The sequence below is a fragment of the Cynocephalus volans genome, chromosome 9 (genome assembly GCF_027409185.1).
Source record: "Cynocephalus volans isolate mCynVol1 chromosome 9, mCynVol1.pri, whole genome shotgun sequence".
Taxonomy (NCBI): domain Eukaryota; kingdom Metazoa; phylum Chordata; class Mammalia; order Dermoptera; family Cynocephalidae; genus Cynocephalus; species Cynocephalus volans.
Genome location: NC_084468.1, coordinates 15,274,857 through 15,302,313, shown reverse-complemented (window position 1 = coordinate 15,302,313; position 27,457 = coordinate 15,274,857). Strand labels below are relative to the sequence as shown.

Here is a 27,457-nt window from a genome sequence, read left to right as displayed (position 1 = left end):
GAAATGAAAATAACATCTTTTGAACTTTTTAGGTGTTTTACACGTTATTACTTAATTTTTACTACAGCCTTAAGATGCAGTTTTTTATTCTTCTTGTTATACAAGCAAGGAAACTGAAACTCAGAAAAGTTAACTTGCCTGAGGTCACATGTAGTATGTAGAAAAACCCATAGCTCTGTACCAATGTTTTCTGATTTCAAAGTCTGCTATCTTTCTGATATAGATTAGATAAAATGATTGGAGCCAAACTTTAACTACAAGAGTATATGTCCACAATAGAAAGGTAGTCCTCTGTGAGTTGTTTACTATCAGTTTTTATTATGACATTGCCTTTTATTAACAAAGCTATTTCTATAAGGTATATAATTTAAACCTTTTTGAGCTTCTACCTTTATGTATTAACATTTTAAAAAGAACGATAACTTGTTTTAGAGAGGAAACCTGATTTGTTGTCAAATTTTGTTTGAGATAAAATGAATGTGTTTTATTTCGGTATTTATTTAATTTTTAATGACATGAAAAGATAACTGGGGAGAAGGGAGATCTGGCCTAGAGTTAATTTTTCAAGATCTGCTTTCCCATATCCAAAAAAAAAATGTATCTCACCATCACTTATTTGGATTCAAAATCAAAAGTTGTAGAAAAAAGTAAGTATTATTTGCAAATAAAGTTATAAATTTTGAACTCAGCAAAATTTAATGGCCTTTATGTATTCAATTGATTATTCAGTGTCATTTAACATTCCTTGAAGAATCTCTAGTAAAATATGTGACATAATCTCAACATTTTATCTTACCACTGGTAATTGTCTTAATTAGTCTAAAATTGTCTCTTAAGTCAGCATATTCATCATTGAAATTTCATGAAATTTTACAACCATTTAACCATTTTTCAAAAATACTCCTCCATGCCTATCAACTGTTTTCAAAAATCTCAATGTTAGATCCTTTTCATGAGGTCATGATTTAAAAAATAAAAACCAGTAAGATTTCCCTCACCTAGCAAAATTGTGTTATGCCTGGCATATATATGTCATGTTTTTATTGTAGTAATGCCACATAACAAACAAGTCCAAAATCTGTTATATGCTTATGGGTGATCTGGTTCAGTTAGACTCCAGGCTGTGGATGATGATCACGTCTTCTCCACATGACTTTAGGTCCCAAACTGAAGAAGTAATGGCTAGCTGGGGCAAGTTCTTCAAGACAACTGAAGGAAACTTGCCATGCCTTTTATAGCCTCAACTTGGAATGGCAAACTAACACTTCTCCCACATTCACTGCCTTGGTTAGAGAGCTCAGCTTCCCTAGTAAGACAAACTGCACGATTCTGTATTGAGGAGTATGTATATATGATTCTGTTCAAGCGAGGGGGTAAAAGGTTGAAAACAATATAAGCTCACATAGCTGCAGTTCTATAAGGATTGGGTTTTTAATTGTGTAGATTGCTTAAACTTTTTATTTGGCCACGTAGTTTACAGAAAGTGACCAGTTTTCTTAAGCAGATAGTTAATATCGTCTGTAAACTAACCTTATTAAATACATGTACTGTATACAGGATTAAAAAGATAATGACTGATAGTTCCACTTTGTTAATAACTGGTCATTGCATGGTGTTTTATAGTTTATATAATATCCAATTTTTTCATTTGATTCCCAAATAAGTTAGGTGATCCTTGTTTTACACGAGGTAATTAAAACAAAAAACTTTGTGGCTCGAAAAAGTTGCAAATAGTAAAGTGAGATTCCATTCCAGATTTTCAGTGACTTCAAATCCAGTTAACTTTGCATTACTGTATACTGGATCTTATGTTCTCATTCCTTACCTTTTCCACATTTATGTAAATATTAGTAATATTCGTATACCACTGTTGAAATCAAAGGGAGGTATTATGACACACCCTATATTCCAACAAATTATATTATCTTCTGTTCTGACCTGTGTATCTGGATAGATTCAGGATGCTAGGGGTTTACATACTAACTAGTATTTATTCATTATCATTCCAGAAAAGGTAAGCTTTATTTCCTATGTAGTTTAGCAGTGACATTTATTATGTATTCCAAAAGTATGAGAGAAAACTACTGTGGTACATCAGTGTTTTTCAAATTAATCAAAGTGTAGCTGCCTCAGATGATAATGATTTTATATGTTCGACGTTCTGCATATGAATGTATTTGGGAAAAGAAATTGGTAATTTCTGGCCATGAGTGATAAGTTTGAAAATCACTGTCTATACCAAGTATAGTTAGGATGACAGTGTTTTTATACTTTCATAAAACTCCTTCAGCAGAAAATGTTTTTGTTTTCCAGAAACTCTCCATATATTACGACAGTTGGGTTATAAGGAATAGTCTGAGGGAAAAAATCCATGTTTCGTTATTGAATAATATACCTTATTTGTTTACCTGATTTTTATTTGTAACTCTTGCAACAAAGCTTTTGAACAGTGTAATAAACATCTTATCTGACTTTTGAGCTATGGATTTCTACTTATTTTCTTGGGCATCATTCTATTTTCTTAAATCTGTGGGCTTTTCTGGTGCTTTCTTCCATTTCCCTTTATGTTATCTTTCATGGTATGCCAAATTTATTCCTTTCCTCCCCATATCTCCCTCTTTATTCTGATTTCTTTCATAGCAAAAATAAAAATAATATTAATGGACAATGATAAATCGAATTTTTCAGAAGATTAGTTGATATTTAAAACCCTATTGTTGGAAACTTGTTAATTTATTACCAGCTCATTATTCTTGCTACTTTGTCCCATAATAATGCAAAACTATTCTCCTTAATAGCCTTCTCTGTTTATGTCTTCCTAGATGTCATCATTTTAATTTTAATGTTAGACCTTCTTCCCTTACTGTTAGTAGTTGATTTTTTTAAATTATATGAGTCATTGCTGTGGGGAGTGGTAATTTTATTTGTTTTTAATAAAGTTAGTATATTTAATGAATATTTTTCCCTCTTTTAAAGACTGTGAACCAGAAGAGCTGACTGACTGGTCTATGGATGAAAAATGTTCATTTTGTAACCTTCAGAGAGAAGCAGTCAGTGTAAGTTTTAGTGCTATGAAATTATTTTTAAGCTAATTGCACAATTGTAACTCAATTCTTTTTTTTAACTTAATTTGTTCTGGAAATTTGTGACTCACAGTGGAAGTTTAAATACTTCGTTTTGGTAAATGAAAAGAGTATTTTAAAGTCATATATTGGAAGTCAAACATTTAGCTTAACTTGCAGGTGAAAATCCTAAATCTATTTCATTTTTTTTGCTTATTGTTCCCTGACTCATGAAGTTCAGCTCAGGTCTGTTTTGTATTTAGGTATGTAAGGGTGAGTTTGGTGGTCTAGTTTTGTCTGAGACCACCCTACGATATGATTTCTTAGGAACAGATAGTAAGGGGATAATGTGCTACTGGTTTTTAGACTTTCACTTATTCTTGAAGTCTTTTAGGTATCATAATTATTTCCTTTGTAAATGATAAAATATTTAAGTGTCTACTGTATACAGGTCATAAACTATTCAATCAGCATCTTCTTATTCCTTTTCCTTTTCTACTGTTGTGAGAAGGGCTGAGAAGAAATGAAAACTTGAGAACCTATACTGATTTTGGTCAGATTAGTGGGTAAACATATCTACTTTGTTGTTAGAACTCTGATAGGGTTACTTTATCGGCATACCATATAGTGAATTTATTCAGCAGTATATTTTATCTGCTCTTCTTCTTCTTTAGTTTTGCTAGGAGTAAGGGTATTTTGGCTCTCTGTCAGAGCTAAATTTCTTTTTTCCTGACTCTTGTCCCAAATTTTATGCTCCCTCTATATAATTTGATTTAATTTAAAAGGTTGAACAAGTAAGCATTTAGATAATTAATTTTCTGCCATTTTAATGGGATCCCATGTTTAAATAAAAAGTGATTTTATACATATATATATATATATATATATTTTTTTTTTATAATTTTAGGATTGTATACCATCTCTTGATTCTTCACAGTCAACACCAACGGAGGAGCTATCATCTCAGGGCCAGTCCAACACTGATAAGATTGAATGCCAAGCAGAAAATTATCTAAATGCACTCTTTCGAAAGAAAGGTAATATTGGTATGCTTTGACATTTAAAATTTGCAATAAAATGTTTGAATTTTTCTCACACAGACATTTTTTAATAGTCAGTCTCTACTTCATTCTTGATTACTTTTTTCTTTATCCTTAATTTTTCTTTATATTTTTAGGGACAGTAGGATTCTTAATCACTTTAGTGCTAGTCTTATATTTAGTGCTAGTCTTTTTGGCATCCTATTTTCAAATCTCTTACTTTATCATACCTTTTCCTTGTCCACTCTAAGCACCTTTTTAAACAATTTTATGCTTCTGGTCTTTCTTATTTTATTGCTGTTCTCAAGACTTCAAAAGTTGTTTGATATTTAATAAGTTATAGATATACTCTATTGCAAAACTATCCCTAATAATGTAATAATAGTTAATTCATTTATCATCCAGGTTAGAGTACATTTGCTGGCTTGCTATTTTAGTATTATTTGGTAGCTTGAATATGCTTACTTGACATTAAAAAGTCAGTGTTTTTTTTTTTTTTTTACTTTTCTGTCTGTTCAAACCAAATGGGTCTTGTTTCATTCGTTCTCTTACTTGACACGCATGTGTTAGGCAGAAGTAGTTTTTATATTTTATATAGTAGTTTTTATATTTTAATTATTTGGGGAAAATACAGAAATACCGAAACTTTTTTGTAGTAGAGTGTCTTATTTTTACCACATGGACATTTAGAGTAAGTTATGGTGTGTGTTTGGGTGGGGGCATTGTCCTTTCAGCTTTTAGAGATTGAGATATCATTACCATATTCTCATCTAGGTTTTGACCCTATTTTACTCCTCTTTGGAATTAGGTACAGTCAGATATTTTCTATTGATAACTTTCATGTTTTAATCAATAATGTTGAAAATAGTCCTCGTCCTCCCCTTTGAGAAAGGAGTCTTTTGCTTAGTCTTGTGTTATGAGTTCCTTTATGTGTTGAAATATGAGAAGCCTCTGACTAAAAGAATCATTAGTATAACCCAAAGGCCTAAAGTTAAGAACTGTACTTTTTTTAAGGGAAGGGGACTGAAAATTTTTCCTGTGTGTTCCTGAAGTATTTAGTGTTGAGAAATTTGTATTATCTTTAAAAAAACAAAATCTTTTTTCAAAATTTTCAGTCTGAACCAATGTTAAAAATATTTTACTCTTTAAGGATTTTATAACATATTATTTTAGAAAATTTTATTCTGGCAGTATATTTACACTTATTTATCAGACATATCACTAAGAACTAGAGAAAATGTACACATTTAAACACATGCTCACAGTAAGTTTCGTTTACTTTGGAACTCAATCTTCCTTTTGTTTATGTCATATGAAATGGAAGTAACTAGAGTTATCAATAATAACCTTTAATTTTTGATAGTATGGAGTTAGCCTGTGCTCCATTACCCTATTAAGAGTAATCAGTAAAAACTTGGTACTATTTCAGCTGATTCAAGCATCTGGGTCTCCAAGAGGTCTCCTACCAATGGTTGGGTGAGTGTTTTTGGATATTTAGTGACCTCTCATTTGGGGATTTCTTAGTTTTCTTCAAGATTCTTTGAAAGATTGCAGAGTTTTAAAATTGAAGATTCTTATTAGTGTTTTTGCTTTAGTTCATTTCTTATCTTTGTTAATTTCTTCATTTGTAATCCATCATCATTTTACAGATTTAATTAAACAAAAGGGTTTTTCTACTTGTTTACTTGGGTTTGTTTTTATTGTTTATTTTTTATTTTTATTTTCAATAGAATCATTTTAGAGATTTCCAATATGGTCTGAGCAGGATGGAGCTAGAAGATAACAATATCTTTTACATGGTCTTAACTCCTTTGTTTGTTGTTTATTTTTGAGTTCTACTATTAACTCTACTTTGAAATAAAAGGCAGGAAATATGTTTTTAAAGACAAGAAATACTTCTGAGTCTTTGGAGTAGCAAATAAAATGATGATAAAGCATCTTGTTAGTGAAGGTTTTGTTTCCTGAAAATTTCCCAAACTCAGTCATTTTTAGAAATTCTAAATATTGGCAGCATTAGTATTACCGATGTTTTAAATCTGTTGCTTAGTTTGAGCAACATGTGCGTGTTGATCATCTCACCAAAACAAAGAAATCTTTTAATATCCTTATTGTAGCTTGTTTATTGTCTTTCCCAACTTGTGGTTTTGGGGATTACATTAATGATAAATACCAACTATTATTATTGAGAATATTACATTACTACTTGAGATAGTGATGATGAATTATTATTGAGGCATGAATTATTATTGAACCCTAAGCCTTTTTTATGCCTATTTAATTTCAAAATGGTATTAAGAGGTAGGTACTATTATTCTTTTAACAGGTAGGGACAGTGAAGTTCAGAGAAGTTAAATAACATGTCTTTTATGTCTGTGTTATGAACATTTGAATCTCCAAGAAGAAATTACAAAGATGAAAGGTGCTTTATATGAGGAGCATCTAGATTCTTTCAAGTACTAAGGAGAAAAAACTTCCCATTCTCTGCTGTTTTGCAGCCTAACATTAGAATTATTTTATTTAATCGGGCAGACGAGAGAGGAACTATGAGAAATTCTGTATATTTCTCATAGGTTTCTATTTTTCCATTATGTAAACTGTGAACAATTTTAGTGATTAGTTCTCTTATTGTGTTTAGTAATAAATAGATTGTAGGAATGCCACTGGCTTTAGACCTTCTCAAGAATGGAGGAAGCTTATTACTTAAACTGTATAGCTCAGATGATCCATTCATTTCTTTTATTGCAGAATCCTAAACATCTAGGACAGTGTCTGTAACATCTTAGGTCCTCAGTAAATGTTTCCTGAATGAAGGAATGAATACTAAGATAAACTATATCTGGGTATCTTCTAGTATCTCTAAATATTCAGTGGTGTCAGTATTGCATTCGTTCTGTTTGAGAAAGTAAATTATTTAGCATGTACATACAGTTTCCCTTTCCCTAGTTAAACTTAAATACTGCTGTGTATAGTTTGAATATCATTCAGTTTGTTTTGAGTGTGGATAAACATAGGCATGTAGATATAAAATGCCTTGTCCAAAGCTATCCCCGTGAAATGTAAATTATATTATTTCGGCTTTTAGCTTCACATTCTCTGATCACCTGAAGTGTGTAAGTCACTGGCTTATGATTCAGGAAGATGTCTCATCTTTTCTTTTTAAGTTAAAGAAGGCTACTGGACTTAACTAAATTGGACAGATAGTGTGCTCATAGTAGCTGAATGAATAGTACTGCTAGATATAAAATGAAGCTGTCCTTCATCAAAATAGTGTTTTTCTTTATCTTTTACCACCCCCCCCCAACACACACATACAGTTAGCATTCACCACACATGCTTAGCATTCCCATAATTACTATTCTGGAATCCCCCCCCCCCCCCCAAGAAAAAGGTCTTCTTGATGGATTTGATGCACTTAGTTGAACCAACAGTTTTACCTTAAATTGATAGCCAGTCTTTATATATAAAGATTTCCATGTCTTTTCTGAGCACAGGCCGTTTTCTGTTCAAACTCTTAATGCTTAAGCTTTATATTGCAGCATGAAATATATACTAATATAGTTCACTGACCAGTTCGGTTTTGAGTGATGATAAAGTATTTTATTTTTTAGAAACAGGCAGGATTAATCTTTAGATTGCTTTTCTGTAAATGCAGATATTCTTGAGTGACTATGTAAACTTGACATAATTCATTCAGGCCTTGAGTGATTCATATACAAATGTTCCTTTGTGATATCATTGTGGTCATACTTTGAATTTCTCTTATGGGTTGCCCTTTTGGAACTCTCAGGGAACTGTATGTTAGTGCTATAAAATAATTTATATACCATTATGAGCTGCATTCAGAGGTGTTCATGAAAAAATTTTTTTCTTGTTTTATCATATACCTGTAGGATGTTAATCAAATTCTAAGGACATATTTAAAATCAGAACTGGATTTAAGACTGCATTTCTCATAATATCACCCTGCAACACCATCATAGAAGAAAGGATTATAAAGTAATTAGAGGAAACCTACCAGGTCATTATTAACTGCCCAAATTCTTATATTGCTTTGCCTTTTTTATTTCCTAATTTTACCCAGTCTTCTATCCCTTTACAAGCACTCAGATCCTTTCTAGTGTGTCTTCTGGAACTTGTGGTCTTTCCTTAGCAGAATTCCTCAGTCTCTTCTGTGTTCCATTTATTGTTGTGATTGAAACCTGTATATTCATAAAGGATGGTTTTGTAGCCTTCTGACTTGCCAGTTGTTTTTAATTCCTTGCTTTACATAGCACAGGGGTGATAAAACTGACCGGCATCCCTCAAGATCTTTGTAGTAGCTTTCCAGTCATTTTTTTGCCCTCCTCACTCAACGCTGAGCTCTACTAGCTTTTTCACTTTTTTCCCTCCCCAGTACTATCCCCATTATACTTCATGGTGATTTTAAATTCTGTATAGCTGTTAGATTCCACACTCTGGACTCTTCAGTCCACTTGACTGTTGCTTTGCCCCACACAGATTTGTCACCCCACTTCCCCTGGGTGACGGAGATGCCAAGGAATACTCAGAGCCCTTCTCTTCTGAGCAGTGAGAAGCCCCGAAGTGGTTAATCTCCCACCAGAACCCTCAAGCAAGAGGCATCCCTTCCTCGGGAAGTTAACCCCGAATTGGGGTTCTCTTCTTGCATCTATTTTCCAGACCAGGAAGTTACAGGAAGAGAACATAGGTAGGGTTATAGTTTAACAATATAGGCTGGTAACTTTCAGTGAAACAAGCCAGATGACATTCCAGTAAGGCAATTAAGTGGTCCTATCAACAACAGTTTGATCTTAGCAAACATTCCTTCTTAACAGCAATTTCTCAGTATCTTTACATAACAATCAGTAACTAGTTTGTCCTTGAGCCAGCAACCTTGCTGTGCCACAGATCTTTATCTTACACCAGAGACTTTATAGCCTGAGGAAAATTTCCAGTCCTCTGCAAGGTCAATATTTGAAACTGCAAGACTTTGGAAAACCAGGCCCTGTGAAGTACATTTGCTTTAAGAATCCTCTACACTTGACCTCTTTATTTCCTATGATTCTTTTCCTCCATTCTACTCTAGCTATCTTTTCCCATGATCATGCCTAGACCTCTACTGCCTCCCAAATCTAATTTCACCCATCCCTTTTTCTGACTACCATTTTATTCCAATATTCTCATTCCTGTATATATATATTTTTAACCTCATTGCAATCTTCAGTCTATTGACCTCACTACTTTTCTCTGTTCAACGTCTCCTCATGACTTCATTTCTCTCTTTCCTTAACTCAGATAACTGTGCTTGATCACTGTGATCATTTTTCATATAAAATCTTAACTCCCTTTTCTCTCTCTTCCTTTGTTATATTTGCCTTTCAGAACCTTATCTGTGTTTTAATTCTACTCCTATTTATTACACATGTGCCCTGGAACAGCTGGACTTGACTACAGTAAAACACCCAATCATGCTGACTTTCTAAGTCTCACTTATCTGGTCATTTTTCTCTCTTAGAAGTAGTTATTTTATCTCTCTCTCCTGAAACTCTAACAACTAAAAATCCCTCTACCTTTTTGTAGTAGTACACTTTCTAACATATTATATACCTTGCCTTTTCATTTATTGTTTATTATACATCTCCTGCTAGAATATATATGCACAATGATGAATTGGGTTTTTGTGGTTTTTTGTTAACTAGTATCTCAAGGACCTGGCACACAGTAGGTGTTTAATAAATTTTTGTTATTGTCTATACTTACTAACTCCGTTTCTCACCTTCACTTCTCTTTCCAACACATCCCATTTAGACTTTCTTACCTACCACTTTACTAAAATTGAATTATTATTTATTTATTATTTTATTATTTATTGTTTTAAATTTGATTGCTAATTCCATCTTGTCCTATTCAAAGGAAAACCATTCAGTTATTTTATTCAAACTTTTAGCATCATTTGATAGTTGGTCACTTTCTTCCTTGGTTTCTGGGAAATTATACTTTTCTGATTTTTTCTTTCTCACGAGTTGCTTATTTCACATGCTCCTTGCTGATTTTCTTCTTTTTGACCATTAAATGTTGAAGAGCCCCAGGAGTTAGTCCTTAGCTCTCTTCTCTTCTTGATACACCTTTGCTCACTTGGTGGCCTTATTTAGTCCTATGGCTTTAATTATCATGTATGTGCTGAGGATACCTAAATATTAAATTTAATCCTGACCTTTCCTCCAGCTTTAACCCTCTTATATCTAACTGCCTACTTGATATTCTTTACTAGAGTGTCTAACAGTCATCTCACAATGACCTGTTTAAAACAGAACACTTGATTTTAATTCTTTCCCTTTCCCCAACTTTTCCCATATTAGTAAAAAGTGCACTCTCGACACAGTTGGACAGGCCCGAAAGCTAGGAGCCTTTCTTGATTTCTCAGGGTCCTTTACCTGGGTTGGATCATACATCCAACCTATCATAAAGTCTCTACCTTCAAATCTATCTAAAATTTGACCCTGTCTTATCATTTCCATTGCTGTCACCCTAATCCAAGGCACATCATGTCCTGCTTAAACTACTAAAGAGCCTCCTAACTGGTCTTTTTTTTTTCTTCTAGTTTTCCCCTGCCTCACCAGTTCATTTTTCTACACAGAAAGCAAAATTATATTTCTAAAGCCTAAACCAGATCATTATTTCTCTGCCCAAAAGCTTTCAGTAAATTAACAGGTCACTTAGGATAAAATCTACCAAGGGCTTTACATGATCTAGTTCTGTGTCCTCTTTGACCACTTCTCTTATTGCTCATTCTCTTGAAGACTTATTGGCTTTTTGCTTTTCCTCAAATGTGCTATCCTTTTTTTTTAATCTCACAGTCTTCATACTTGCTGTTACCTCTGTCTGGGATCCTGTTTCCACCAGTGAGCATTAGTCACTCCTTTATTTCATCAAATATTACCCCTGTCCTGACCGTGCAGTGCCCCAACTACCCTATTTATGATAACTCATCTCAGTCACTCTCTTTTGCATTACTCTGCTTTTTCAAAAAATCTCCCTGGTACCCCCTTTTAAAATCTGTTTATCTGCCACTTCTAGAATATGAGAACCAACTGGGCATGGATTTTGTCTCTTCTGCTATGTCCCTAGCACCTATAATAGTACCTAGTACAGTTAATACTCAATAAATTAAATGAATGCATTTAAATCTTTTAGAAAAGAAATGTTTTAAAGATCAAAAGCAATGCTTTAAAATCATGATTACCTGTACAGTTTTTTTTAAAAATATGACTCAGAGCTACAGTATGCTGGACCTTTACAGAAACATCTCTAGTGAGTCCTTGAAGGTGACAAACAAATGCTAGTGTTCTAGGATGTTTTGGGGGTCATCCCAATATACTGAAAATATAAGGATTCTCAGTTCTTTTCAGAAATGTTAAGTCATTGAATCATTCTTTCATTGGTAACACACAGCCCTATTATCCTTTTGAGGAAGTGTTTTAAATTTGGGGGAAGAAATAGTTTTTTTCGTTTTTCTTTACATAATTCTTTAGGAGTTTGTCTCAATAATTTCTTTTCATATTGTAATTCATTTGAGAAAGTATAGTCTAGTAGGTGAGAAGGAAAAGTGTTTACTTGATTGTCAGAAGTGGTGTAATTCTGTTTTGGACCCTATTTTTTTAATTACCATCTGTCCTTGGATAATATTCCTTCCTTGTGCTCTGTCTCTAATATGACAGACAGTGAAATTAGCCTATATCTTACCATATTATATGTAGTAATCTACAAATGCTATTCAAAATACTTTATATTCAAGTACTAAGTAGGCTGAAGCTCTTTTATGTGGAAGTAACAGAAGGACCAATATGTGCTATATGACTGGTTAGTATTACATACCGATTTTTAAAGTAAACCATTTTTTATATTTTCCTGATTTTCTTAAATGACTCATGAACTCACCAACCATGTTATCATCTTTGTGTTCTTTTATAGAATACTACTAATTTAGTTCTTTCTTTCTCCAAGTGTGACTTACCCGAAAGCAAGACTCGTATGTTGGGCTTTGTAAAACATATTTCTGGTTCATGACTAGTTCATTAATTCAACAGAGACCTAATAAGCTTCGACTACATGCTAGGCACTGTTACAGTAAACGTAAGACAAAAAAAAAAAATCTCTATCCTCATAGACTTTTTATGTTTTAATGAGGGGAGGCAGATGATAAACAAGTTAATTATATTTGTGATTGAATGTGTGTATATACACAGGTACAACTCTCACGGACATGTTGGACGTACATGAATATATGTAAGTGCTTTGGAGACAAAGTGGAAAGAGGAGCATAGAGAATGCCAGGACGGAGGTGGTGATCTGTTTTATAAATGGTAGTCAGATGACATTTGAGCAAAGACATAAAAACGTGAAGGAAGTAAACTATAGCGATCGTAAGAGAAATACATTTCAAGAATTAAAGTAAAATCAGTTTTGAAAAGTTATGGATTGGGCATGTAGTAGGTTATTGCCATTCTTACTCTGCTACAGCCTATCAGCAGAAACTGCATCACCTGTGATCTTCAAATTACATAGTTTGCACAGTTCTTAAATTTCTCAAACCATTATTGAAAGGACGAGTCGACACCAGTTGACGATCCACCAGAGAGAGCTCGTTTATTAGGCAGCACACACACATATATTTATAGGGCTTTTAGGGAAGGCTGATTGGATCAGGGTGTGATCCCTTGGGGCATTTGGGTTCTTACATTCCTCCCTTTTTCTTGTTTTAGGAAAGGGGACGTTGAAGTCATCGAGCTACTTCCTGCTGAACTGGGGCGTTGTGGGGGGGGGCAAAGGGAGGAAGGTACATAAATACCCATTATGAAACCCCAAAGGAGGGTGGAGAGAAAAGTAATTTCAAAAGGGGAAAAGTCCATAAACGTTCCTTGAAGCCACAAGTCGAATATGCACCGGTTCCATTGTTCGTAGTTGGAGACTGGAGGGAGCAGCCATGCGTCGGTGACGAGGGCGTGTAGGAATGCGTTTCCTCTGTAAGGTGGTGTCTCTTCAGCATCGGCTGAGGCGCTCACGAGATGAGGCGGGGGGTTCATCGGTACCTAGAAGCTGGTAGTTTCTAAGCAAAAGCTGGTTAAAGGCCTGATTAGAGATTTTTCCCACTTGGGTTTGAAGAAACCTAATGATGCCCAAAATGGGCCAAATCCAAGTTAGGATAGGGTTTAAGATAAAAGAAGAAAAGGGGTTAGAACTGGATGTGGTTCGTAGGCTGGAAGCCAAGTCAGTGAGTTTGATGATGTTTGTTTCTACTAGACCAGATTCATTGATATAATAACAGCATTCTTCCCCAAGGAAGATGCAAGTACCTCCTTTTTCTGCAGTGAGGAGGTCTAGTGCTCTGCGGTTTTGGAGGGTGACCTAAGCCAAAGAGGTGTTCTGTCTCTGTAGAGAGGAAAGAGATTCAGCAGTGGAAGTCAGAGCCCCTTCAAGTTTAGCATTGATGTCTTTCACCGCCCATCCTAAGGCTCCCCCCGACAGGCCAGCTCCGACCGCTGATGTTGTTTAGGGAAATACCGACCATGATTGGGAGGAAAGCGGCCCTTTTTTGTCTTGAGGGTGGGTGAAGAAGATAGAACAGTTCTGAATTGGAGTACAGAGTGAGTTGAGGGACGATGGTGACGAGAAGGCATGGGACAGTAAGATTGGACAGGATGGAGGTGGAGAGGGTTCCATTGCACCAGAAGAAAGAGCCTGGTGGGGCGAAGGTGTGGTTATAAATGGTTGAGGAAGGGAAGCGTTTAAGGGGACGGCCGCTGGGGACGGCCGCCAGGAGCGGTCACATGAGAGATCTGTTGCCAGGTGTAAATGGGTGACCCTGGGGAGCTAGTAGAGGGGCCTGAAAGCTCCCTGGGTGAAATGAAAAGAACAGGAGAAGGCCAAGGATGACAGGACATGGGCCTTCCCACTTAGGGGTTAGGGGGGTTTTGGGTTCTGGGGAAGTGTAGAATACTAATTGGCCTGGGCTGAGTGAAAGGTTATTTTTGGAAAGTGACGGATCTGGAAGTAGCCAGTCCTGGTACTTCCATAGCTCGGTGCGAAGGTGGGAGAGCAAGGGTAAGGCCATGGTGGGTGGTATGGGTCCTTCAGTTGCTGTGATCCCCAGGGGTAGGAGGGGCCTACCATACATGACTTCAAAAGGGGAAAGATTGGAGGGCTTTTTTGGGAGAGCTCTGGTCTTGAGTAGAGCGAGAGGTAGAAGACGGACCCAATCAAGGTGTAATTCCAGAGACAATTTAGTTAGTATGTCCTTTAAGGTTCTGTTGGTTCTCTCTACCTTTCCAGATGCCTGAGGTCGGTAAGGGCAATGTAGGTGCCAGGGGAGAGAGAGTGACTGGGAGAGTTTTTGTATTATCTGGGCCGTAAATTCAGGTCCATTGTCAGATTGAATGGAAGTGGCCATCAAAATCGTGGGATGATTTGGGAAAGGAGAGTCTGGACTATGGTGGAGGCCTTTTTATTGGATGTTGGGAATGCCTCTACCCATCCTGAAAAGGTATCAACAAACACCAAGAGGTATTTGAGGCGCCGGACAGAAGGCATGTGCATAAAATCGACTTGCCAGTCGGCCGCGGGTGTGAGACCTCTGGCGTGGTGGGAGGGGTATGGCCCAGGTTTGAGAGGGGTGTTAGGATTGGTACGCTGGCAGATTGTGCATGAGGAGGACATTTTTTGCAAGAGGGCTTTGTCAGATGGGGTGACTGAGAAGAAGGCTTGTAAAAACTGGGATAAAGCTTGGGGGCTAGAGTGAAACAGGTCATGGAGCAAGCGAAAGAGAGAGGACTTATCATCATTAGGCTGAGAGGGTGTCTGTGAACCCTGGGGGCCGTAAGGAAGAATGGGAAGTTGGTTTTGTGTCTGTGGGTGCCGTGCCGCAGCGCGTGCCGCGAGGTCAGCCTTACATTTCCCGCGAGTAATTGGGAATCGTCCCTCTGGTGGGCTCTGCAATGAATGACTCCTAATTCACAACGTAAATGGAATGCCTCAATTAATGTGGAGATTAAAGCTGAGTTAGTGATTGTGTTACCCTTGGTGTTAAGCAGACCGCGTTCTTTATATGGCGGCATGAGAGAGAAGTATATGAAAGACATATTTGGAGTCAGTGTATAAGTTAAGAGTCTTCCTTCAGCTAGAACGCAGGCTCGCGTGGCGGCGATAAGTTCAGCCTGCTGGTTGGTAGTACCCTTGGGTAAAGGTTGGGCCTCTATAACCAAATCAAGGGAGACTATGGCATACCCTGCGTAATAAGTGTTTCTTTCCTTGAATGAGGACCCATCCGTGAACCATGTGAGATCAGCGTGAGATAGGGGTCCCTCAGTGATGGAAGAGCGGTAAGGTATAAAATTTTGAAGGCTTTCTATGCAGCTGTGCAAAGGGGTGTTGGGGGAATCTGGTATAGGCAGTAGGGTGGCCGGATTTAGGGGTGGGCAGGTAGTGAAGGATAGGGCAGGATTTTCCAGAAACGAGGATAGGAGGGTTAGGATTCTGGAAGGTGGGAGGGATTGGAGAGCCTTTTAGGTAAGGAGGTCTTTGAGGTGATGTGGTGAGAGGTGCCCCAAATGTTAATTTGGATGCCTCCTTATGCAGTAGTATGGGAGTATTGAAAGGGGCCTGAATGATGGGACTTAACCCGAGGAGGGCTGTTGTGGTTAATGGATAATGACCCTGACAAATATATTTGGAGGGGTCTTTTAGTTTTATGTGTACGGGGGAACACTGGGCCAGAGTGGGGCTGGCAGTGTCCCAAACTGTGGGGTTAACAGGGTGCGTCAGGATGGGTAAGGACTTTTTTGGAGGGGTGGAATTAGTAGGATCTTGGGCTTGAACTAGCCCTAGGAGGAAGGAAATGGGGGAAGAGGAAGAGGACAGGGGCAAGGTAATGGAGACTTGAAGCCGTGATAGAATGTCCCGTCCCAACAAGGGGACGGGGCATTGTGGCATGACTAGAAAGGAATGGGAGAAAATGGATTGAGTGCCTTGAAGGCAGCAGGTTAAAAGAGGGGGGTTTTGGGGAAAGATTTGTTTATCTCCTTCCCCGACTATAAGAGAGCTGCTGGAGATGGTGGGGCCTTTATATTCCCTTAAGACCGAAAGCGTGGCTCCAGTGTCCAGGAGGAAAGATATTGGGTGGCCGTCCACAATCATGGATACCCTGGGCTCCTGCTTTGTTATAGAGATGGTCGGGAAGGGCCCAAGGCTCCGTCGGTCCTCCTCAGCGAGGCCCACCCTAGGTGGAGTCCACGGTTCGGGGGACTGTGGGGCAGTTGGTCCCTCACCCCTTCAGGCGAGGGGGCAATCAGATCCCCAGTGTCCCTTCTTTTTGCATTTTGGACAAGGAGTGGTGGGGGGCCTGGGGGTGGGGCAAGCCTTTGCCCAATGCCCTTCCTTTCCACATTTAAAGCAGGCTCCAGGTGGAGGCTTAGAGGTGGAGGCTGTGGGAGGGTGCCCAGGGGGTTTGATAAGCTGGGCCAACATCTGGAAGTTGGCATGGTCGGCCTTTTGTTTTCGACGTTCCTTTTCCTCCTCTCGATTATGAAAGACTTTGAAGGCCACTGACAGGATTTCGGTCTGAGGGGTTGCAGGACCCTGCTCTAATTTTTTAAGTTTAGTTTTAATGTCGGGGTAGGATTGGGCCAGGAAATAGGTCATAAGGTCAGCCGTCTTCTGAGTTGGGGTCTAAGTTAGTGTATTGTTGGAAGGCCTGAGTTAATCTGTTGAGGAACTCGGAGGGAGTTTCTTCCTTTTTTTGGACAATTTCTTGAATTTTTTGGAAATTGACGACCTTGCGAGCGGATTTTTTGAGGCCAATTATTAAGCAAGAGGCAAAACGGTCTCGAGCCTGGATTCCCTGGGCTGTGTTATAATCCCAATTAGGTTTCTGGTCTGGGACTGCTTGGGGGCCTGGCGGGTGATCCGGATTGGTACGATGGGTGTCAGTGGCATGTGTTTGGGCTGTATCCTAGACCCTGCGGCATTCCTCGGGGAGGAGGGTATTGGCTAGGAGCATGAAGATGTCATGATGTGTGAGGCTGTAGGCCTGCAGGATCCATTGGAATTCTTTAATGTAGGTGGTAGGGTTGGTAGAGAAAGAGCCTAGTCTTTTTTCTAATTCTGTAAGGTCAGCTAGGGAAAAGGGAACATGGACCCTAACTACTCCTTCAGCCCCAGCTACCTCACGTAGTGGGGCGATTGTTAAAGGGGCGGGGGGAGGCCCTCGGGAACCGGTGAAAGGGGGGCTTAGCGGGTCAGGAGTAGGTGAGGGTAAAGACGGGGGACTGGATGGCGCAGGACGTGCAGAAGGTGACGTGGATGACGGGGGAGGAGGAGCAGGCGCCGGAGGCACTGGGGGAGGAGGGGGGGGTTCATCAGCAGGGTCGAAGGTGGAAGAATTGAGGGGTGACTGTGAAGAGGGTTTACAGGCTAAAAGGACTTGAGAGGGAGCACAGGAGGAGCAGAGGGCGGGGTTCTGAGCCAAGAGGCAAAAAGCCTCGATGTAGGGGATCTCCTTCCATTTTTTTAGGCACTGGCAGTAGTTAAAGAGGTCTCGTAGAATGTTAGGATCTAGTGTGCCCTCAGGGGGCCATGTGTTTTGATTATCTAAAGGATAATAAGGCCAATCTTGTGTGCAGAATTTGGTGAGGAGGTTTTTCAGATGGCATTGAAGTGGAGAGTCCCCTAGGGAGGAGGAGAAAGAGCCCATTCTGGTCTCTTAATGGGAATTTAGACAGAAATCGGACAGAGATTTAGTGATAGGACAGATCCTTCGGCCGGTTGGGAAAGGCGGGATCCTAGAGGGTGTCCCCAGTAGGTCACGTCAGTCCCGGCAGGTTCAGGTATGAGCCAGGAGGAGAGAAGGGAGGTGTGGGTCGTCACTCGGACCTCCACTTCTCTAGGGCAAAAGCCCGGTGCCTGAAGGAACCTAGCGCCAGGATTTTCTGGTCGGGTCCCGGACCCGGGAAGTGGAGAGAAGAGAGTGGTGGACAGGAGGGTGAAGGGGAGAACAGAATGGGGCTTTTAATCTCCAAAATTGAAAGTAAAAGTTTACCGGGGCTTTGGAACCTGTTATAGTTTGGGAATTTATGGTGGTCGTGAAGACCATGGTGGGGTGGGGTCTCCCTGTGGTAGCCTGAAAAAGGGCTGGTGCCCTTTAGGAAAGGGGGCTTACCTAATAATGAGCCGGTGGTGAGTGGAAGGAGCCATCGCCAAAAAGAATGGACGAGGGTGGACCGTCAATGGTGAGCGGTGGAAGGGAGGCTGGTCCTGGCGGGACGGAGTTCCAGAGGGGCGACTTGGAAAGTGCTGCCGCTGCGATTCGAAAAGTGTTGCAGCTCGAGGGAGCCCTGAGGGGCGACTTGGAAGGTGTTGCCGCTGCGATCCGAAAAGTGTCGCCGCTCGAGAGAAGCTCCGTCCCCGGTTTCGGCACCAAATGAAAGGACGAGTCGACACCAGTTGACGATCCACCAGAGAGAGCTCATTTATTAGGCAGCACACACACATATATAGGGCTTTTAGGGAAGGCTGATTGGATCAGGGTGTGATCCTTTGGGGCATTTGGGTTCTTACATTCCTCGGTGTGATCCCTTGGGGCATTTGGGTTCTTACATTCCTCTGGTGTGATCCCTTGGGGCATTTGGGTTCTTACAATTATGGACTTCCTTTAAAACTCAACTCTTTCACTGAATTATTGCCTTGTTCTTAGAAGATACACTGTATACAGTGTGTTTGAGTGTTCGTTATAAGAGAGTTTAAGAAATTTATATGGAATTATTTAAAAAGCTGCAAATAATTCTACTCGAAGTGAAAGCTAGGGAGAAAATATATTGTTGTCAGTGTAGGCTTTACAGCATAGGTAACTGAAGAAGAATTTCCCCAGTAGAAGAAAGCAAAGAAAAATGGATGGCTCCTTATATTGGTCTGTTTCTGTCACTTGTAACAGAATACCTGAAACTGGGTAATGTATAAAGAAATGAAATCTATTTCTTACAGCTCAGAGTCTGGGAAATGCAAAGTTCAGGGAATACATCTGTTGAGGGCCATCTTGTGGGTGTGACTCTACAGAGATTCAGGGTATCATATGGAGGATGGCTGAGCAAGAGTGAGCTAATCTGCTCACTTGCTGTCCTTTTAGAGCCATCAGAACCACACCCATTACTCCATAAATAGATCAATCCATTCATAATCTATTCACCTCTTAGAAGCCCCACCTTTCAATGATCATAATAGGATTTACCACTCTCTAAAACTGTTAAAATGTAGATTAAGTTTCCAATATATAAACCTTTGGGAGACACATTTAACCCATAGCACTCCTGTATCAGGGTTTTTTATTCAAAGATACTGACTTTGACCATGTTAAGGAAAAAGGGTAGTTATTGGGAGGCTGTTGAGTTTTGCGGGTTCTCAAAATTGTCTAGAGACTAGAGGGTCAACGTTGGCAAAAAAGAAGTAACCTAATAATACAGAGAAATCACAGCCAAGGACACGTTATAATAAACAGGTCTCCACACCTTGAAGTTTATACTTCCGTAGCATGTTTATTTTTCCAAGTCCTGAGAGGAATCATTGAATTGGCTGAATCTAAGATATTTGCCTGCCCACTGTTAGCACCACTAGGGAAGGCATCTAGCCTCTTCCGTGTATAGTATATACTATTGTAGCAAAATACATGAACTAGGGTATTTTGTGAAGAAAACGAAATTTATTGCTTACAGTTTCTGAGGTTGGGAAGTCCAAAGTCCATCTGGTGGTGGCGACAGCGACCCAGTGGTCTCACATTGCAAGATGGAGCAAGCAGAGAGAGATTCTCCTCTTCTTTTAAAGCTCTCAGAACCACACCCCTGACCACCATTTACTACTGCATGATCCTACAGTCCACCTCTTCAAGGCTCCACCTTTCAATTACCATAATAGGATTTCCCACCCTCTTAACAGTCATAGTGGGGGCTAAGTTTCTAATACATAAAACTTGGGGGACACAATTCAAGCTTCAGTGAGTTTTGGGGGACATAATTCAGTCCACTACAACTATAGTACAGACTATTAGTACAGGTAGTCAAAAGATGGGAATAGCTCTCTAGAAAATGAATATGCCCAGATAGACCAGGTATGTTTTTTATAATAGCGCTTGCTATCTACTAACTATATATCTGGAAAAAAGGAGATTAAGGAACCAAAAATAGGAGACTTGGATGCTGGACACAATACCCAAAGAAAGCCAGATGTCTCCTATACCCCTTAATTGTCCCAAAACAAGGACACCTTCTCAACCCTTAGTCTGCTTAGACCCTGCAGTGTTTGACTTTGTTGATCATTCTTCTCTTCCTTGAAAACTCTGTCTTAAGCTTTGTCTTTCACTGCACCATATTCTTTCAGTTCTCTTTACTCCTTTGAATATTGCTTCCCTTTTTCTCTCTATTTTTCTTCTCCCTTTGATTTGAGGATGTAGACGTAAGTGGGGTTAAGGTGGTTTTTCTTATTATTTCATTCCTTAAATGTTGTTCTTCCTTAAGGTTCAAATCTCAGCCTCTTTTTTTTTTTTTTTTTTTTGATTGGTTGATATAGCCTTTAAGTCTCTTTTAATCTATAGGGAAGGTCCCTGTCTTTTCTTTTTTTTTTTTTTTCTTAACCTCCCTTGCATTTCTTTATTGAGGAAACCAGGTTGTTTGTCCTGTAGAGTTCCCCACCATCAGGATTTTTCAGCTTCCTTTTAATTTTATGCATTCTCCCTAGACAATCTTACCCAATCCTGTAGCTTTAAGCCCTCACATTCTATTGCTAGAAAATCTGTGTCCTCATTTTTCAGGTTCATATTCCTGGCTGCTTCTAGGTTATCTACTTCAGATATACTCACAAGAATTTCAAAAAGATAATATGTATAAAACTGTAAATTTTTAGTTATTCCTTTTGACTTTCAGTCCTACATTCCCCTTTCCCAAGCTGCTAGATTCTTCTCCTGCTGTATTACCATAGTATTTTTCATTCTGGTGTTATATGTGAATTTACTTGTCTCCTCTGTTAAACTGTGTACTCTTTGAGGACAGTCTTTTACTTCATCACTTTTTTCCTTGTACTTAGCACATAAATTTATTCTCAGTAAGTGTTAAGTGAGTTTTTCCTCTCCTATTTCCCTGAAAATGAGAGGTTTAAAATCCTCTTCTGTGTCCTGGGTTTCTTGTATAAATAACCTATATTGCTAGTTACTCTTGTCTAGAAACCTCACACTGAATATTAGTTGGATAACTGAATCTGTCAGGTCCACTCAATCCCATTGATTCTACTTTGAGAATATTAACTTTTTTATTGACAATGCAGGTGATCATATTTTCTTGGCTTTACCATAGCCCTCTACATACTTATCTTCTCACTAATTTTTCTTTTATTCCCTTGCTTTAAAAACCTTTGACCTTGTACGTCTGCTTAATATCCATAGTAGACGCACACTGAAATTTGACTGTACTTACATTTACTCGTTCTTTAATGCTTTTGTGCCTTCCCATTTTCTCTTTTCTTGATGAACTCTAAATCATCTTTCAAGGAAGAAATGTTTTATTTTCTCTGATCCCTTCCCTGTTTCTCTTTTCACTACCTCCAGGCAAAAATGAAAGTTTTCTTCTTAGATTTACTGTAACACAATGTATATGCAAAATGGAACATGAATTATGTATGCTCTGTCAAAAAGAGAGAGTATAATAAAAATTTATATCATGGGGCAGCTATCCTCTGTTCTACTGGTCAAAATGCACCCTATAGGGATTGTGGTATGAGAGATAAGTGAATTTACTGTTCTTTTTAAAATTTATTTCTATTTTTATTATAAATTAACAATTTATAATTATATAAATTTATAGAGTACAAAGTAGTATTATGATTTATGAATACAATGTGGAATAATGAAGTCAAGCTAGTCAACATATCTGTCACCTCAAATACCTAACATTTTGTGGTGTGAACACTTGAAATTTACTCCTAGTAATTTTGAAATGTATAGTACTGTATTATTAACTATATTCACGACACTGTGAATAGATCTCAAAATAAAAACACCCTGTATTCCTCCTGAGATTTTGTACCCTTTAATTTTGTACCCCATCTCCTCGTTCTTTCCACCCCTTAGCCTTTGTAACCACCATTCTACTCTCTGTTTCTATTGAGTTTGATTGTTTTGGATTCCACATATAAGTAAGAACATTCAGTATTTGTTTTTCTGTGTCTGGCTTATTTCACTTAACATAATGTTCTCCAGTTCCATTCATATTGTTGAAAATGACAGAATTTCCTTCTTTTTTAAGGCTGAATAGTGTTCCTGTATGTGTATATATCACATCTTCTTTATCCATTCATTTGTTGATGGACACTTAGGTTGATTCCATATTTTGGCTATTGTGAATACTGCTGCAGTGAACACGGGAGTGCAGATATCTCTTCAACAAACTGGTTTCAAATCTTTTGGGTAAATACCCAGAAGTGAGATTGCTGGATTGTATGGTAAGTCTGTTTTTAGTATTTTGAGGAACCTCCATACAGTTTCCATCGTGGCTGTACTAATTTATATTCCCATTAACAGTGTACAAGGATTCCCTTTTCTCCACAATTTACTGTTCTTATCATAGCTCTTAGTTTCTTCACGCCTCGTGTACTGTAAGCATCTCTGCAAATAGTGTAATTTCCATGTTTAAAAGATATGAGTTTTATAATACACAATAATGTATGTGGTTGTAGACCTTAAATAATGTAGACTGTACTTATGAACTATTGAAGGGATTTTTAAGGATAATTTTGACTCTGTAAAATGATTTTTACCTTTCTTTATCAATTTTAGGTACTCTTCTATCATATCCCCTTTAGAGTGCTGATCTTAGTAAAGTTTGAACTCCTTAGGAGCAAGGAGTGTCTTAATAATATTTATATTTTCATTTCCTTGTATAATAAACATTTATGTTTTGAATGGAAGTTTAGTCGAAGACTTAAAAGAAAAACATAAAAGACTCTTCAACAGGTGATATATACTTGCTTCTCTATGCACAGTTAAATTATGCATTTAGGTATAAGTAATGGGGAAAATGGGATCTTTTTATAAAATGCATGTTTATGCACACCATATACATGTATGTGGTTTTTGGAATAACGTGGCTCAAGTGGCCTAACAAGTTTTAGGATACCACACACTGCAATATAGTTCATGAATATTGTCAAGAGATCAGGCAAATAAAGGATGAGCCTACTCAAAAGATGGTGCAAAAGCAGTTTCCTGGTCAGCATTCACCTTCTTGGTTGCTATATATTCAGATATCTTAAAATTTTGCTGTATGGAACAATATGTTTCTAAGGTGGGGTTTTTGTTTTTGTTTTTTTAACTAGAACCGATATTTACACATTCATTCAATTCTCTTGTCACAAATTTTGCATGCGTATTAGAGGGTGCTGTGAAAATAACGTTTTTTTTTTTAATTCTTGAAAAATATGCATGTTTTAGAGGTCAGCTTTTCTTTGATTTTTTTTTTCTTTTTAAATTTTGTCTTTTAGGTTTTTAAGTTTTTCATGCTATTTTTAATGTTTTAAATTAAACCACACATTTTTTAGCTTGTATACTTTAAAAACAATGGTTATCTTTGTCTTCATGTACCTAAAAACAATGGATTGTTAGATAACTAGAGTAAAACTACTCTTGATAATTCTTTCACCTAGTTTTTTAAAAAAGATTTATTTTATCAAACCAGTATACAGAAAATTTTCATTGCTGCTATAAATAATGCGCCTAAAATTCTAATGCAGAATTTTAAAAACTGTATTTAAAAAACTTGTTATCTTAACTAGAAGACTTTAAGTTGATTGTAGTCTGCCTGCAAATTTAAGATAGGCCATTATACTACATTAGGTGGTATTAGAATCTCAAGTTCAGCACCTGTTAAGGAAAAAAGAAAACCTTTAATGGTTAAGGAAATTAGCCAAGACTGAAATATCCCAGATGTCCTGAAACTGTGAAACTACTAGAAGAAAACATAGGGGAAATGCTTCAGGGCATTGGTCTAGTCAAAGATTTTTTTTTTTTTTTTTTGTCTTTTTCATGACCGGCACTCAGCCATTGAGTGCACCGGCCATTCCCATATAGGATCCGAACCCGCGGCGAGAGCGTCGCCACACTCCCAGCACCGCACTCTCCCGAGTGCGCCACGGGCTCGGCCCTCTAGTCAAAGATTTTATGGATAAGACCTCAAAAGCACAGGCAACAGAAGCAAAATCAGACGAATGGGGATATATAAAACTAGAAAGCTCCTGCACAACTAAGGAATCAACAGGGCGAAGAGACAATCTGCAGAATAGGAGAAAATATTTTCAAACTATTCATCTAACAGGGAATTAATATCCAGAATATACAAGGAAATCAAAAAACAGCAAAACAACCAAATAATTTAATTAAGAAATGGGCAAATTGTCTGAATAGACATTTTTCAAAAGAAGACTTACAAATGGCCAACAAGTATATGAAAAAATACTCAACATCACTAATCATCAGAGAAATGCAAATCAGAACGACAATGAGATGCCATCTCACCCCAGTTAGAATGACTAAAAAAATAACAAATGCTGGCAAAGATACAAAGGGGAATTCTTATGCAGTGTTGGTAGTAATGCAAATTAGTACAGCCATTATGCAAAATAGTATATAGGTTTCTCAGAAAACTAAACATATTGAAAAACCTTGTGATCCAGGAATCTTACTACTGGCTATATTACCAAAAGAAAATAAATCAGTATGCTGAAGAGATATCTGCACCCCCATGTTTGTTGCAGCACTATTCACAGTAGCCAAGATATGGAATCAACCTAGGTGACCTCTGATAGATGAATGGATAAAGAAAATGTAGTGAATATACACAATGGAATATTAGTCTTAAAAAAATGAAATTATGTCATTTGCAGTAATTATGTCATTATGGATGAACCTAGAGGACATTATGTTAAGTGAAATAAGCCAGAAACAGAAATATATATACCTCATGTTCTCACTCATGTGTAAGCTCAAAAAGTTGATCTCATAAAAGTAGGGAGTAGAATTGTGGTTATTGGAGATTGGGAAGGGGGGAGAAAGGAGGGGGTGGATAGGGAGATGTTGGTTAACAGATAAAAAGTTACGCTATCTAGGAGGAATAAGTTCTTGGTTCTGTAGCACTATAGGGTGAGTATAGTGTATTGTATATTTTCAAGTAGAAGACAGGATTCTGAATATTCCTAACATAAAGAAGTGGTAAATGTGTTGTGATGGATATGCTAATTACCCTGATTTGATCATTACAGATTGTACACATGTATTGAAAAACACACTGTATCACATAAATACGTATAATTATTGTGTCAATTAAAAGTAATAAACTACTAAAGGGAACAATTATAACAATATACTGTAATAAAAGCTACGTGAATGTGGGGGGAAGACAAGAAGAAGAGGAAAGGAGTATGTTTCTGGGTCAGCTATTTTTTTATAGATAATTTTCTCCATATGCTATAGTTTTATGGATGATAATTCAGGTGTTTTTTTTTTTACATTAGAGTTTATAAACCAGCTACTGGATCAATCTACCATCTCAACTATTTTATAAAATGTTGAATTTCTGTCGTCATACTTTTGAATCTGATGTTTCAGTTTCTTAAGTTTCTTATTTTCACATAAAGATCATTGTTTTTTTAAATGCAATTTTTGTAGAAATAGTACTTTGTTCAATATGTTCTAGTACATGAGTTTTCCCTTCCATCTCATTTAATACTATGATATAGTTACAATTCTGTTTTGAAGAATTACCTAATCTCTAAGGCACTTTGGAGCTTCGGTGGCCGGTTATTTCTTTCTAAATGTTTCTTATTTACAAAGATGTAAGGAGTCCAGGATTCTAGCAGATGGTTTGATTAATACTGTACTTGTGAATAAACAAATGTGATACATTTGTTTTATATATTACCATCTCACCATTTTTAGCTTACATATAATTATGAACTGTCTGTTGCAGTTTACTGTTTGCTGTGAGCTAGTTGTAAGTTATATCTACAGCCATCTTAGACTGTTTTACAAAATTTGTCTGTAGACTTCCCAGCCTCCAGAACCAAGAGAGGGAAATTTCTGTTGTTCATAAGCTAGCCTGTCTAAGGTATTGGGCTCTTATAGCAGCCCAAATGGACTAAGATGAGTGCTCTCTCTCTAAAGTATTGTGCGCATGTAGTCAGGGGTTATATAAGCTATCCACTGAAGTGCAGGACTTTTACTTACGTTAATATAGATCCTTATTAAAATAAGGATTCTGCAGCCTGGGAGAAGTGGTTGTTTCTATGGCTGGGGCTGAGAAAATACAAGGTGAGCTTGGAGTATTTTGTGTTGTCAAAAAGTAAGGAAGTGGTCAAAAAAAGATGGGAGCATGTTGGTAGGGCACAGGAGCCAATCTGAAAGAGCTCCTGATGGCCAAAGTTGCAACAATTTGAACACCTAAATAAATAAGAATAGAATTGGCTTATAGCCCATAGAATAAAATAAATATGCATGTTTTCGTATGTTATAAGTGAATAAATAAATGAGGATGTAGAGATAGCTTTTTCTTACAGAAGAATTCTTTACATGACATTCTTGAAAAGACAAAACTATTGTGATGGAGAAAAGATCTGTGATTTCCAGGAGTTAGAAGTGGGTGTAGTGTATGACTATAAAGGGAAGTATGAGAAAGTTTTGGGGGCACTGCAACTGTTCTGTATGCTGATTGTGGCAGGGGTAACACAAATCTATATGTATTAAAATTCCTAGAACTGTATTATCAAAAGAAAAATCAGGCTATTTAACTATATGATAATTGTTTTTGGTAACAGCTTAATTGAGATATATAATTCACATATTAAGTAGTTCACCTATTTGAAGTGTACAATTCAATGGATTTTAATTTTTTTTATTTAATTGACGAAAATTGTACATATTTATGATATACAACAGGCTGTTTTGAAGTATGTATACATTGTGGAATAGCTAAGTCAAGCTAATTAACAAATGCATTACCTTACATATTTGTGGTGAGAGTACTTAAAATCTATTCTCCTATGTTAGCAATTTTCAAGTATACAATACATTATTATTAACTAGAGTCACCACATTGCACAACAGATTTCTTGAACTTATTCCTTCTCTCTAACTGAAATTTTGTACCCTTCAATTTATATAATTTAAAAAATAAAAAGTGGAACAAACCTAAAAATCCTAAGTAAAATATTAGAAAATTGAAACAAAAAATGTAGAAGGAATGAGGGAAATTAAAATCATCGTTAGAACACTGCAATAATAAT

General features: G+C 37.5%; 1 protein-coding gene across 6 annotated transcripts in view; it reads left to right on the top strand.

The window, feature by feature from the left end:
- LCORL (ligand dependent nuclear receptor corepressor like) overlaps window positions 1–27,457 on the top strand; it is a 180,383-nt gene that overhangs the window by 63,294 nt on the left and 89,632 nt on the right. For 5 of the 6 annotated variants that reach the window (XM_063107882.1, XM_063107877.1, XM_063107879.1 and 2 more), the window contains exons 3-4: window positions 2,977–3,056; window positions 3,970–4,099. In XM_063107882.1, coding sequence (XP_062963952.1) covers window positions 2,977–3,056; window positions 3,970–4,099 — 210 coding nt within the window. Of the gene's footprint in view, window positions 1–2,976; window positions 3,057–3,969; window positions 4,100–5,531; window positions 5,579–27,457 lie in introns of all 6 variants that reach the window. The other variant, XM_063107881.1, reaches the window with a different exon arrangement.